General features: G+C 36.9%; 1 protein-coding gene and 1 pseudogene across 1 annotated transcript in view; both read left to right on the forward strand.

Annotated features, from left to right (window-relative positions):
• The window catches only part of LOC120615797 (uncharacterized), a 74,767-nt gene that overhangs the window by 27,655 nt on the left and 31,635 nt on the right, over positions 1–15,477 (forward strand). Inside the window, exon 2 of the mRNA XM_039879032.1 lies at positions 11,476–11,691. Within this exon, the coding sequence (XP_039734966.1) occupies positions 11,476–11,691 (216 nt within the window). The remainder of the gene's footprint in view (positions 1–11,475; positions 11,692–15,477) is intronic.
• On the forward strand, positions 2,505–2,623 carry LOC120615872 (uncharacterized; annotated as a pseudogene).

Consider the following 15,477-nt stretch of genomic DNA (forward strand, 5'->3'; position numbering starts at 1 on the left):
CCTTCATTCAATCAACAGCAACTCTTTACTATTTGGTTTACTAGAGTCAGGCCTAGAGTTCAAATTCCTTGTTTCTACTAACACTCTGAGTTTTTGTTTTATTTTGTTTTAGTGGATTTAGTAGCCAAATTACCCACAAAAATTTATTCAATAAATTTGATTCCATGTTTTTGGAAAATTCTTCCATATTTTTCCAGGATAACAGTAACAATGAGTGCAGACAGACTAGACTTTCTAAGCAAGGCTGAGTGTTTATATTTTTGCTTACAAGACTGCAGTAGAGTACTTAATGAACATCTATCTACCTACTGATTCCAAATTCGTATGTTAACTCAATACCTGACTTGTTTGAGTATTAGTTTTACAGTAAAAGATTGGCACAGCATGATGATCAGCAGTTTCTACAAACCACCTTTTCTTGAGAAATGTTATCTACAAAGCTCTCCCCATAAAGCTAAAGAGTTTGCTATTTCCTTTTGGGATTTAATGAGGACTACATTAATATAATGCAATCACTGCATATTTCTGGATTATATACCCCATTTCCATTTTTTTTCCTTTGTCAAGTTAGTTCATGCTACTCATATTGATTTCCATTGGCAGATTACACCATTTCTGAAGGAGTGAGGTCACTAGTATCTTTCTTTGCCAGTATCTTTCTTTGGTTCTGCCCCTTTATGATTATTATCATTATTATTTTGCATATTTCAAAAAATGCATCTGTGCTGGGAAAAAATTTTGTTTTTCCCTTCTCCATTTAGACTCATGTTAACAGTCATTTTCCTGTCTCAGTTGTCCTGAGATCCAATTTTAGCAATTTCTATGGGCTCTTCAAACATCTGCAATTCATTCTCAATCCATTCTCCTATCATCCACATTTTCAGAACCTCATACAATCCTTGGATACAGTAACTACTTAGTGAATATCTGTTTATTAGCTTTGACTCTCTTCTTGTTTTCAGGGAACAATTAAATCCTACCATTTTCTTTATAAAATATGAAATGGGGAAAAAATAGAATACTAAAATAGAAACCAACACCAAAACAGCACAAGCATCATTTGGAGGAAAATTGGTTTTGCATAAAATTAAAACTGAGTGTGCTGTGCAGCTTCTTGTATAAGAGGACTCAACAAAGGAGCAGAAACACCGGAGAGTAGTAATAAGCAGTAATAAAATGTTAATCATCTTCCCTTTCATTCAGTACTTTCAATTTAATTAAGTAATGTACACAGTTCAAATAATAAGACTTGCATTCGGTCTTCATCATTGCAATTGCAAAGGATTTTCTACCACTGCCTTTAAGACCATAAAATTATTTTAAAGGCCTTGTGGGGTTTTGGTTTTTTGTTTTTTGTTTTTTGTTTTCAGTTTATCTAATGGCAGTAATACAACATTATGGAAGAATGTGATTGGAATGCCAAGCAGAGAGAAAATGTACTAGGTAAAACAAATGCTATTTATTCATTCAACAAACCTGTACTGAGGGCTGCACACTGAAGAAGTAGAGGCATCCAAATCATGTTAGCAGAACTCCAGTGAATAAATAGCCTTGAATCTGTGACATGGCTAGAAAGGACTGGAAGGTTTATCTGCTCCAAGCCCTTCATTTTATAGATAAGGGCACTGAAGTTCAAATGGATTAAGTGAGTTGCTCAGTCAAGGTAGTTGCAGCTAGAACTAGAATCCAATTCTCTTAATCCAGTAAATTATTCATTTCTATAGAAAATCATTTTCATAGCTTAAATGTTTTTCTTTTGTTTAGTAAATTGTGAGGAAATCCAAAGCGCTTGCAAAGTAACTGCTTAATCTCAGACTAACCAAAACAATATTGTACTGCAGCTTAGTAACCTTTCTTGCACCTGACCCTACCCTTAACTATAAAAATCTATTAAATTCATAATATACCTAGATTATTGTAAGAATTAACAGCTATATGAAATAATAAACCTCTGACACTATGTTAGGGGAGTGGGGGAGACTAGATAAAGGAAGGAGATGGTCTTTGAAGGACATTACTGTAAAGCAGCAGTCCCTAACCTTTTTGGCACCAGGGACCAGTGCTCTTATGAGAATCTAATGCCTGAGGATCTGAGGCGGAGCTGATGCCATGATGCTAGCACTGGGGAGTGGCTGCAAATACAGATGAAGCTTCCTAAGTTCACCCACCACTCACCTCCCGCTATGCAGCCCAGTTCCTAACAGACCCTGGGGTTGGGGACCCCTGCTGTAGAGCTCCAACAGGGGTTAAGGAATGGCATTTCCATGCTGTAATTACATGCAAAGATAACCCCTTCCCAGTGCCCTCTCCTGGTCTGCCAGGGACATCCTACCCGCCCTACCAGCCTCTGACACTTCCAAGGCTCCGCCCATTTCATGCTCCATTCTGCCTTCTCTGACCTTCACCCAGGTCACATAGAACTTAAAAATAAAATTTAAAAATGTGTAAAGCCTCTGGTAAGCCTTCCTGTTTTAAAAGCAACCCTGGGTTTAGAAACACATGGAGTCTACGGCCATGCCACCCTGAACAAGCCCGATCCCATCTGGTCTCGGAAGCTAAGCAGCGTCCAGCCTGGTTAGTACTTGGATGGGAGACTACCTAGGAAGACCAGGTGCTATAGGCAAAAAAAATAAAAATTAAAAAAAAAAGTAAAAAGAAACACATGGAGAAGATACACATTCTTGAAATGCCCTCTGTGCACACTGCTCTTTCCTCTGGTCTAGACTGCCTTTCCCCTGGACTTACTGTAATTCATCCAGAGTACAGCAAATCAGATCAGATCAATCAAAAGTTTAAAATTCTTAAGGATTCTCTCCCTAGGAGTTAAGGATAAGGATAAGAGTTAAGGATTTCAGCATTCAAGCATTCAAAGGTCAAGTCCCTTTGATATCTGACCCCTTTACCGCTTTGGCCTTCTGTCTTGCCATACATGCTTACCCCACGGTTAGCTCCAGTCAAGCCCTGTCTACGAGCATGCCTTTAAACATGCTATCCTCTCTATCCAAAGCCCACCCCCATCCCAGCCCTAACCTATTTGTCCCCAAAGATGAATTCACACCAGCTTGGACACTGTTTTACAGCTGTTGATTTCCTTACTTATTCTTAAGAACAATTGTCTCTTATTTTTTATTTCCTGTACCTGGCATAGTACCTGGCTTTAAACCAGTCAACAAAAATTCCTTCATCACTTACTGTATGCTGGGAGCTGTGCTAAGCTCTGGGGATAGAATAGCGAGCCTCTTTCCTTGGGAGCTGCAACTCAAAGTGAAGTCAGACAGGAAATGGAGAGGGCATATAGGCTAGGAAGAGGGAACACACAGAGGAAACTTTGTAAATATACCGTTAATGAATATGTGAGAGAAAATAGCGTCTTATAGAGAAATAGGCAGGAAAGCAGAGCAAATGTGTTTCCATTTAAACAAATAAATATACAACATGTCAAGGGGTGGTGAGACAAGGAAGGACTGTCTTAAGTATGTGACTCTGAGCAGGAATTCTCAGATGGACAAGGTGGGTCAGAGGGAAGAGTCAGTATATAATCAAAGATGTAAGAGAGTTGTCTGTAAGACAACTCCAAATCAAGTCATATCGTAGAGGATCTGGATGCACTGGGAGCACAATGGGAGATAAGAATTCACATCCTAGGGGACTTGGTATTCCAAGCCAAGAAATTCAGATTTTACCGTTTAGATGTTCTCTAATTCGTGTGGCACCTGTTAGTGGATCATGAAATCATGTCAGTGGGTTGCAAACAGCACTGGGGTAAAACCAGTTGTTTCAGTGATATTTCTATATTTATTATACATGTATATGTGCACAGGGAATTCTTACAGTACATCAGTCCTGATCAAATAGGTTTGAAAGCCACTGCTGCTAGCTATGGGGAACCACTGAAGAGCTGGGACATCTTTGGCATTTAAAAGATGTGGTTTCAGTAAGAAGAGATTAAAGGACAAGGCCTTTTAGAGAATGGCTTTAGGAATCCAGAAGTAAGATAGTAAAATAGTGGCACTTGGAGAGAGAAAAAGAGATAGACTTGATATCTAAATAATAGACACATTTGATGATTCATCCTTCCTTTCCATTTCCACTGCTATGATCCTCGATCGGCCCTTATTATTTCTTTTATAATCAGTTTCTGACTCATTTCTTGACCATCTTAAATTCATTCTTCACACTGCATTGAAGGACTCACCTGATAATCTCACTTTCCTGTTTATACATCAGTGGCCACTTATTGCCCCATGATCCAACCATTCTATTCAGCTTCAGTTCTTGACTCTCTTCTTTGGGCTCATTTTCTACAAATCCCATGCAGATTTCTTGCCTCTATATTTGGGCTTTTGTTGTCCTCTCTGCTGAAAATGTTTTTCCCATTTTAAAGGCTTCTTTTAACTCAACCTTCATTAAATTTAACCATTACTTCCTCCAGGAAGCCTTCCCTGATTTCTCCCAATGTGGCCAAATACCATCCCCCGCCATCTTTTCTCCCATGATACTTTGTATAAAATTCTCATGACATGGAGCCATAACTGCAATAGTAAATATTAACCAAGCATTCACCCAGTGCCAGGCACTAAGCTTCCTTGCATTACCTCGTTTAGTTCTCACAAAACCCTGATGAGGTAGATATTGTTATTATCTCCATTTTATAGTGCTCTGGAGAGGCTCAATCAGTTGCAGTGGTGCCAGGCAGTATTGTTTTAGAGCTCATGATTTTAACTGATTTCTGCATTATACACTTACTATGCTATGATAAACCACAGTATCATGGATCAGTTTCCTCTGAAATGTAAGCACCTCACTCAAAGATCACTTAAGCGATTACATTTCTTTGTGTCCCCACCACCCAGCATAATGCCAAGTAGGTAGTTGAACTTACGTTGAAACCTTGCAGCCCTGCAGAGTAAGGAAGCCAGGCAGGAACTGAGAAGTGTTCGCTGGATTTGGCAATGAGGTTTATTAGCATCTTGGTGGAAACTTGTTTCAATGGAGTGAAACTTTTTGTCGTGTACTTCACTTTAGTTCCAGCAAATATTAGGTGATCCATAAATATTGTTTAATGGATAAATTGCCATGGATTTAGGAGTAAATGTGAGGTGAAGAAATAGAGATAATTTTTTTCATGAAGCTTGGCTAGGAAAGAAGAGTTTGGGGTGATGGTGAAAGAGGCTTGATGAAATGAGGAAATTTGTAGATTAAAAGGAGATCTTAAGTTTTTACATAGTCTGCCAGCTTTTTAGAGATATTGCAGGAAAAACGTATTGAATGTTCTAAGAGACAGTAGCCAAGAGAGGGAGAAGTTAAAAATACTGGAAAAGGGGATTTCTCGGAGGAGACAGGAGAGCAAGATTCTGAAGCGCTGGTGGATCAGCTGCGGGTATGCCAGCCAGGTTCTTTCCCAGTGACCAGCATAGCATTGCCATTTTCCCTGAGCCTTATTTTTCAATTCCAAAAGCAAATAACACATACTGTCCCTTAGAGAAATTATATTACCTGAAAGAATTCTCTCTTATATCCTCGTTTTTACTGTTGCTTTCTTTTTCTTTCTTTCCTTCTTTCTGTTTGAATTGTCTAAATCCAAACTAAAAGTCTCAGTCGCATAATTTAAGGGACTACAAAAACTTTACCTTCATTTCAGAAGAAAGACTTAATGTCAGTAAATTCCTGTGAAGGTGTTTTTTCTACTTAAAACTTAGTGGGTGGGGTGCTGTGGGTGCCACAGTGGGAAGAGAAAGAATGGGGATTACATACAGAGCCGGGAGTACAGGGCAAGGACAGCGTTTGATGTTTCATCCTCACAGTGACAAGCTGGCTTCCGGGGAGAGGGTTGGCAGCCATATGAGGGGGTGGAGTTGAGGGCACCGCCCCCTGCGAGCAGCGACATGGAGCAGAATGAAGGCTGTGTCCTCCTTCCTTCCTCTCCCCCTAGGACTCCCTGCCACTCCATCCCCCAGACTGGGCCTGGGGAAACACGAGGTTAGACCCTGAGAATCTAGAACAGGATGCGAGTACCCCGGTCAAGGCTGAGAAGAAAGGACCTGAAAATCCCACGGGCCACAGCAGAGATCGAAGGGGAATTCCAAGCGACACTCAGTTGCTAGGGCGTCTGCTCTGGGGATGTGTTGTGTGGAAGGGAAGTCGTTCTGTAGAACATATTTATTATCCTGCTAGATGATGATAGTAAAGCATGTTAGGATCCTGTACATAAATAAATATACATAGTGATCACCAAAAATAAGCAGTTCCATTTTTATTGCCTACTACTTGTAAGACCATGTGCCAGTCTGAGGAATTAACAACCAGTGAGCATAAGTCCTATAGTTTTACATAAGCAATAAACTGTAGATGTTTAGAGAAGAGAAAACTATATAATGACCAGGTATAGCCAAATGGAAGAAATCAGATTACTATCACTGTACTGTTGTATTTTATCACAGTACTCGTATCACAGCACTGTTGTATTTTAGGAGCCATGCTATGAAGTAGTCCCAGGCACCAAAGTGAGAGGAATTTGCTTCCAGGAGCCTTCTCCTGAATTACATTAATGTCATCATCAACCTGGGGTCTGAAAAGGAGTAGGTATGGTGGTGCCTTTTTATAATCAATTGAATTACCCAAATAACTTCACTGGAAAACTTGCTTGACTGTAGCCAAATTGGAAGTCAGTCTTCTGTAATGAAAAGATGCCCCTCTGGCAATTGAAGAAGTTGTGTCCAAGTCAAGTTCACTTGGATTTTAAGGAAAAGACAGCTCTTCACTCCCAGAAAACAGAAAAAAATGATGACACCAGCAGATACTGCGTATGGGTTCACAAATAAATACCTGAACACTCTATAGTTTTTCTACATCGATTGGTATTATTATCAGCTAAACCATTATAAATTAAGAGGAATATTTGTTTACTATTATGTAATATCAAAAAACCACACTTGGAAAATCCCCAGAAGCTGGCCAGTCTCTTTAATCACATCTGGCTATTTTACAGTCTGAGAGATTATTGCTTTGGGCTTCTTTTTTCAAAAATAAATTAGTAAAATCTGGACTGAATTTAGCAATATACATATGTATACATATATATTAATGTGTGTATATATATATATTAATAGTTTGCATACACAGTGTTCAGTAAGAGTAGCTGTATGGTTAAAAGAAGGGCCTTACTTTCTCACTCCAGCATCTACAAAGGTTGTTGCTTCTAGTCTGGTGTAGTGTGGAGACTAGTCTCCTATAAACCCCAGGTGAAGGAACTCTTGATTTGTTCAGGGTGGATGTCTTGCCCCAGTCTATGTTTGTTTACAATATTCTCCACAAACGATTTAGTAGTTCTGAATAAAATCATGGCCCAGGTGGCCAAGGAACCAGGTCTGAGGCTGTATCCAGGCATTCATTTTTCTCACACAACAGTTGCAACAGCTATCTGAGAGCCACCATGACTGGTCTCTGAGGGGCTCCAAAAGCCACTCACAATCAGCAACTCCCTCCAGCAGAGCAACTCACTGCCTGAAGGAACACAATAAGCCAGTTGTAGCTTGAATTCCCTCGGGGCAGAGGGAGCATTTCTCCACTCAGCAGTTTGGGAGGGCACCTTGCCTAAGTCTAAGGCCAGAGGGAGCGCCCCATGCGTTCATTCACAACCGAGCCTCTCTCAAGATCAAGTAAACATCATAAACCTTGTCATTAGTCAGCCCATAAAACCCATTTGGGAGGCTGCAAAGCCAATGAAATGTGTAAAGGAGTAGCAGAGAAGGGACATATTGAGACCAGGATGAGGACTTAGTGAAGAGATAAAGCATTTCAAGACAAAGCTTGCAATTTTGTGCCAGCAGCGGTGCTGTTACAAAATATATCTCTGTTTTTGTAACACTTTTATCCCTGATGCTTCTGGAGAAATGTAATCTTTCTAAATTTCCCTTGCCACATTCTTTGTGGAGAGAGAGAGTGATTATCATCTTCCTGTATCCATAAGGCTCAGAACAGTTAATTTGCTGAAGGTTATTTTGTATCATGGGCCTTTCAATGAAATATCATCCCCACTTACCCCTTGCCCCCAGTGGAATGTGTTAAGGCACAAATAATATACCTGCTCTTTGAACACTTGAGTAAGTTATATATGTCAGTAAGTTTAACTGAAATATAATAGATTTTAATAATCAAAGCCCCATTAATATGAGCTTAACACCTACACACATGCTTCACAAGAAGATTCTGGCGAGTCACTGATTTTTTTTTTCCTTGGAAGACAAGTAGACTATGGCTGTTTGTTTCAAGTCTCCAATTCATATTTGCCCCTTGAATTTTTCCCCTGAAATCCAGGTCTGATGATGCCTCTTCCTATTGGATAGCTCACTTGAATGTCATAGCCTTACCACCTCTCAGGTCTTTACTAAAAAGCCACCTTCTCAGGGAGGACTTTCATTCTCATATAATTAAAACTGAACCCTCCCATTCCAAGTATCCTGCTCTCTTGTTTCTGCTTGATTTTTCTCCCTTACATATTATAATTTACTTATTTTATTAAATAAATAATGTAGTCCCTTAATAAATAAGTTTATTCTCTTAGCCATAACTCAAGCTCCATGAGGGATCTGTTTTGTTAATTGTTGTATTCTTAATGCCTTGGTTAGGCCTGACACATAGTTGCTCTTCAATAATGAACACTGAATGAATGAATGAATGAATGAATGAAAGTTAAAATGTTGAAAGCATTGGATTGTTGTTTTAAAAAGTTAGAAGATATGAAATTATTCTATTTCTACTTTATAGAATTCTACTTCATACTTATTCCACTTGATAGAGTAACTCCGAGGGACAAGTGGTGACCCTCAAAGGTGTGGCGTAAACTTGATTAGAGTTTTGTTTGGATAGCATTATTTGTTTGCTTGGGTTTTTTGTTTATTTGTTTTGTTTTTTAATTTAAATGCCCTTAGCAAGCATGCACTCCCAGTTTGCCACACACAGTCCCTACCACTCCCTATTTTTATACACTGGTCATAGGGCTTTACGCACTTACTATTCCCACCAGCATCTGAAGACATCAAGTTTGCCAGCCATACCCTAGTAGAAACTAGTTCAATGGTTTGCTTAAACCAATAGGTGTAGTTTTGACCAAATAATAATTTATAGTATGACTTTGGGTATATTATTAACATTTTGGGCTCTCTTCTGACTCTGAAATTATATTAAAATATCTATTGGTTGCTTGATAGCCTGTGTTCAGGTCATCTGAACTATTTTGGGAATTCTTAGCTGAGTATCAAAAGAAATGACAATTCCTTATGTGATTCTTAATCCCTATGGTTTCTAATATCCAACAGATTATTTAAGTTTATAGATTATTTGTATACTTTGAAGTGAGATATAATGTCTCTAAATTCTTGTCCTTTGATAAAATCAGCGTACAGTCTAATGAAGGTTAGATTCAGCATGGCCATTCTTTCACTATAAAATGAATACTTGTAAGATGATATTGCATAAGATTTATCTAAATATAGTGGTCCATAATGTAAAATTTGCATATACCAAGATTCTTATTCGGTTGGGCCATACAAATTCATTTGAAGACAAGACTTCTTAAAATTCTAGTCATTATAACCCCAAAGTTAAATCTACTTGGCAAAAGAGACATTGAAAGCAAGCCAGAATAAAAGATTGATTTTAAGATGCAATGTTGGTAACTGATCAGAAATGATTACTAAACTTCAAGCTCAAAATCCTCTGAATAAAAATAATAAAAAATATTTTCCATCTCTAATGAAATTTAGCACTTTTTAGATTGATCAAAAACATTTGGTACTGACATCAGGAAGAGAGATTCTATCATAGTCTCAAACTTCCAGGGTTTTATTTAGACTTTCATTAATAAAGCAAATAAATATTTTGAATGCACCTACTAATATGCTTATTGGGCCCTAAAGTGCAAGAAATACTGATAGAAACCTCTCAAATGTTAACATTAGGGTAGTTAACTGAAAAAATAAAAATAAAAAAAGAAGCTATTTTAAATGGCTTTGAAAAGAATACATATAAATAAAGTAAATAAAGCAATTAAAAGACACATATGTAACCAAAGAAATAAATATGATGATTTTAATTGCTTGAGATTCTTATAAACTTTTAGAGAATTTATTTTTAAAAAAATGAAAGGATAGAACATTGTAAAAAGAGAGAAACTAAAACAGCCATAATCCTAACAATAAATACAACAGTTTCTGTTTGGCCTGTTACTTTCTTGCTTTGTTTATGGATAGTACATATATGTTTTCATTTGTAACTATAATAATTGAAAAATTCTGTATTTGGCTTGTTTTTCATATAATTATGTTCTAAACATATTCCACATAGCTAGTCTTTACAATATTTATTTTTAGTGATGGCATATTATTCCATCAAATTGTTTAAACAATCTTTTGCTATTGCTACTTTAGTTTATTTCTCAGTGTATTTTTTTAAAGTTAATTAGAGCATTACTAACTAAAATTCGGTGCTGTGATTTTATTTCTTCTTCCTTCTGGTTTATGCTAATTTCACTAATTGGCTGACTATAAAAGAATACTCAGGTGTTTCAAAGAGCATGGAAAGCCATATTAAATCGAGATAAATTTCAAACATTTGATGACCACAGGTCTTACAGTACTTTAATGATTGTTCAAATTGCATGCTAATAAAGGAGTAAACTCTGGATTCACGGTGCCTGGATCCTGACTTTGCTCAATACCAGCATTGTACCTCAGGGAAATTTGCATCATCCCTCTGTGCCTCTGTTTCCTCATCTGTAAAATCAGACTAATAATAGGGCCTACCATAAAAGACTGTTCTGAGGATTAAACAAAACAATGCATGTCAGATACTTAGAACAGTGCCTTTCATATTTAAAGTGCTATATAAATATTATTTCTTTTAATATTAGAATAGCTTTATATCTTTTGAGATAATTTCTTAGTCAGAAGCAACTTCTTTCATAATCAAGTTTTTGCAATAGTGAAATATATGTTAATTCATTGAGCAGCAATTAGAACCTAAGCTATGGGCTGAGTATATTTTCTCTAGTTAGATAACTAGTAATCCACCTTAGAGATTTGTGAACTCTCATTATCTCGGCATAATTATAATAGTAAGAGTCAAAGTAAAATAGTCACTATCTACTGAACACTATGTGCCAGGCAAAACACTTGGACATTTAAAAACACTGTGAAATCTTTACAACAACATGAAAGGAAGTATTATTACCCTAGTCTTACAGATAGGGAGAAAGACTCAACAAGATGAAATGACCAGCCAAAAAATATACACTCCTGGATTGCCAATGGTCAGCATTGACCAATTTGGGTTATGTTTAGACAAGAAAGATAGAGAAGTTGTGAGACTGATTTCTCCCTTCATAAGTATCCATCCAACAAATTTCCCACTGAAGCCCAGTTAAACATCAAAGGGAGTCAGATGCATTTGTTTTTTCTTTTCTTTTGCACGGTATAGGTACGAAGATGGATCAAGAGTCCGATGGTCAGTGTGGACAAGCATCAGAGTCCCAGCCTGAAGTGCTCAGGCCCCTCGGGGGTACACGTCCCACCTGGGGAGCCCGACTTTGAGCCTTCCTTGTGTCAGATGTGCCTGGGAGATCACGCTTTCCAAAGAGCAGTTCTCTCTCAGGAGAAAGAGTCCTGTTCATGGGAAACTCAATCTGGGTGTGAAGTAAGTTTATTTTTGCTCTGGATCTAGTCTCCTAAAAGGATTCTAGGTCTTTGTTTTACTTGTATTCATGCCATACTATGCTCTCCCCCAACCCCGCATTTTTAAATGTACATTTATAAAGCTTCTGAGGAGGATATAGAATTGCAGCCTTTGTTAGCCCGTTGTTCTAATTTTTTAAAAAATATATATTTTTTTGAATTAATTAATATTAAATTTTAAATTACAGTTGACATTCAATGTTATTTTATGTTAGTTTCAGGTATTCACCATAGTGGTTAGACATTTACATAATTTACGAAGTGATGCCCCCGATTAGTCTAGCTCCCACCTGGCACTATATTCCCTGTGCTGTGCTTTACATCCCTGTGACTATTTTGTAACTAACAATGTGTACTTCCTTATCGCTTCGCCTTTTTCACTCAGCCCCCCAACCCTCCTCTGACAACCATCAGTTTGTTCTCTATGAGTCTGTTTCAGTTTTGTTTATTCATTCACTCTGTTCTTTACATTCCACGCTAATTCAAAAAGATATATGTATGCATATGTCCATTGAAACATTATTTACAATAGCCAAGATATGAAAGCAACCCACGTGCTCATCAATAGATGGTTGGATAAAGAAGCTGTGGTACATATATACAATGAAATATTACTCAGCCATAAAAAAAAAAAATGAATGAAATCTTACCATTTGCAACAACATGGATGGACTTAGAGGGTATTATGCTCAGCGAAATAAGTCAGACAGAGAAAAACAAAAATTAAAAATGTTTAGAGCAGTTTTAGGTCTACAACAAAATTAAGAAAAAGGTGTAGAGATTCCTGTACATCCCCTGCCCCTACACATGCATGTCTTCCACCACTATCAACAACCCCACCCAAGTGGTACACTTGTTACCATAGATGAACCTACACTGCATCGTCATCCAAAGTCCACAGTTTACATTACATTTGCATCGTCATCCAAAGTCCACAGTTTACATTAGGGTTCACTCTTGGCTCTTGGCGATGTATGTTCAATGAATTTGAACAAATGTATAATGACATGGATCCATCATTAGAGTATCATGCAGAGTAGTTTCACTAAAGCCCTCTGCACTCTACCTATTCATCCCTCCCTCCCCACAACCCCTGGCAACCACTGATCCTCTTACTGTCACCATAATTTTGCCTTTTCCAGTTATCATACAGTTGGAATCATATAATATGGTGTACTAATTTTTTATACTGTTCCAAGATTGATACAGCAATGTTTTGGTTAAATAGAAATTCTCATTAGTTGTTTGATCACATAGAGATTAATTCTTGTATAATGGAAGAAATATACCATAATAGTTATCTACAAGTTTGTAGCTTCCATTGAAATATTTAGCACAAAATAATAATTTAGCACTATATCAACTTTTCACTATTTTTCTCACATGTACTCATATTTTTCATATATCTTCATGTTTTTACTAAAACTTATTTTTCTCTGTTGCTCCAAGAATTTTCTTTGTCTTTTAATTTTGCTAGTCCAAGAAAGCCAGATAATTAACTTATCTTGCAAGTTCTAAAATTTCAAATATTTACAGCTGTATTTTTAACTTACAACTAATTAGGTTCATATTTATTTCCACTTTTTAAACAAGTAGATTAAATGTTTGTTATTTTTAGTACATTTAAAAGACAGAACTTGTTATTAAAAGGTAGAATTAGTTGCAAGTGATCTTCCAGCATGCTTATTTTAAATCAGTGCATCATAAGATGTTAAATATTAATAACTCCCTCCCTCATTTTTTTTTTAAATGGTGTTTTCCAGAGGTAAAGGAATCACTTTAGCTGCTAAAAAAAAAAAGATTTAAAATCCTTGAATCTGAGTTCCTTTTAACTCTGGGATATCCAATGTCTCAGAATCTGTTTCTTCATGAAAAGGTAACATCGGCCTGCCTGCTTTTGAGGGTTATTGGAAAGATCAAATGAGATAAAAAATATGAAATAGTTCATAATCTATAATGTGCCATGCAACTATAAATCATTTTTACTTATGTTTGCTGATTTACATATTAGCTAAGCCTGTCAATCTGTAACACTAAATTAGACTTCCATGACTCGGTTAGCACTTTGCTGATTGATGAACATGTGTCATGGTGCATTTATTGTTTAGCCAGACACTGGCTCTACTCCAGGTTGGTCATAAAAGGTAATAAATAGATTCTAAAGACAAGAATTGGCTAACTTTTTCTGTAAAGGGCCAGATAGTAAAGACTTTAGGTTTTGCAGGCTATACAGTCTCTGTCATTTCTATTCAGCTATGTCCTTGTAGAGAACACAGCCATAGATACCCTAAAAATGAATAGGGCTGACTGTGTTTTAATAAAACTTTTATTTACAAAAACATGTAGCTGGCCCACCAGTCATAGTTTGCAGACTCTTAGAGTCTAAAAGAGTTTTCCAACTCTTTGGAGTGTAAAGAACTATTCTTGACTCAGAGGCAGAGAGAGGGCTCTGCAAATCCTATACAGAGCACAAATGTCTAGGACTAAATGTTTACTTGAGCGTACTATATGCTCCCTTTGTTAGAAGCTGGTGATAGATTAATGGATAAATGGAATTCCACACAAGAGGAAACAATAGACAAAGAGCTGGAAGAAATTTAAAGCAACATTGTGGTTTATTCTTTTTACTTTATCTGGGATAATAGGTGAATCATTCTCCAATTTACAATGGATTACCTGATTCTGACTTTGCTGGATTTTTTTTTCTAACAGTCACCACAAATCAAGAAGGCACATCTATTTTAATAACTTAAAAACAAATCTATACTTTGTGTTCCTGTAGGGATTAAACTATGAAATAGTTCCTTGAGAAGGCACCACTGTCCTTTTAGGAAATGGAGTTCTGTGATTAGAAAATGGAGAGGCTGTTAGATGCAGGGTCCTGATAGTAAAAACTCCAAGCTGTTCCCTTGACAACTCCTGATGTGGATTATTTTAAGCAAGTCATTAATTCATCCTTCTCTCTCAATGTTCTCTCTTATGAAAACTGAGATCATTCATGCTTGACATCCAGTTTCTTTCCAGGAGTCTTTTTAGTAATTTGCAGATGAGATAGGATTGTTAAAATCTTTTGTAAATATAAACTTATAGTAAATAGAGTGCTGGAGTCAGGCAACATTCTGGTGCCCACTCTGCCACAAGGTCAATATGTGATCTTGAACAAGTCACAAAACCTCTGGCACATCATATGATGGGCCTAACCTAATTAACTCTAAAGCCTTTTTTAGTCTGAAATCCTACAGGTGGATTTCGATGACCTATAAAGGAAAATAAACTCTGTATTTGATGTGTAAAGATAAAATATAAACTATGAGGTGAGAATATTTAAAAAAAATAAGAAAGCAAATAAAGTGCTACTACTTTACGAATAATTGTGGGGATTTTCTTTCCCCTAACTTTAAAAAGAGTACGTTCTAAATGCTACTTTTAATGGCCAGAAATCAATTGTAGTTAGTTTGTGCCAGGCCTTGCCAATAGTCCAGTCAATGGTCTTTAAACATGTTTCTCTCATGGAAGAAGCTAGAATATGCATATTGCCAACAAATTACCTAGAATAATAGCAATATTGTGATGTTACTAGTAATACTGTCTAAAATGGAGTGTTTATAAATTAAACAGACCTTTCTGGAAATGAGATGGAAAGATGATAAACTGTTACTTAAGAATGCATACTAGTGGATCTCAAGTTGTAGTTTTAAGTCTGACATCAACTTTTAGGCCATAAAGAGACAGAAACCAAAGTAGTTTT

Source organism: Pteropus medius, unplaced genomic scaffold, assembly GCF_902729225.1.
Source record: "Pteropus medius unplaced genomic scaffold, Ma_sr-lr_union100, whole genome shotgun sequence".
NCBI classification, from domain to species: Eukaryota; Metazoa; Chordata; class Mammalia; order Chiroptera; family Pteropodidae; genus Pteropus; species Pteropus medius.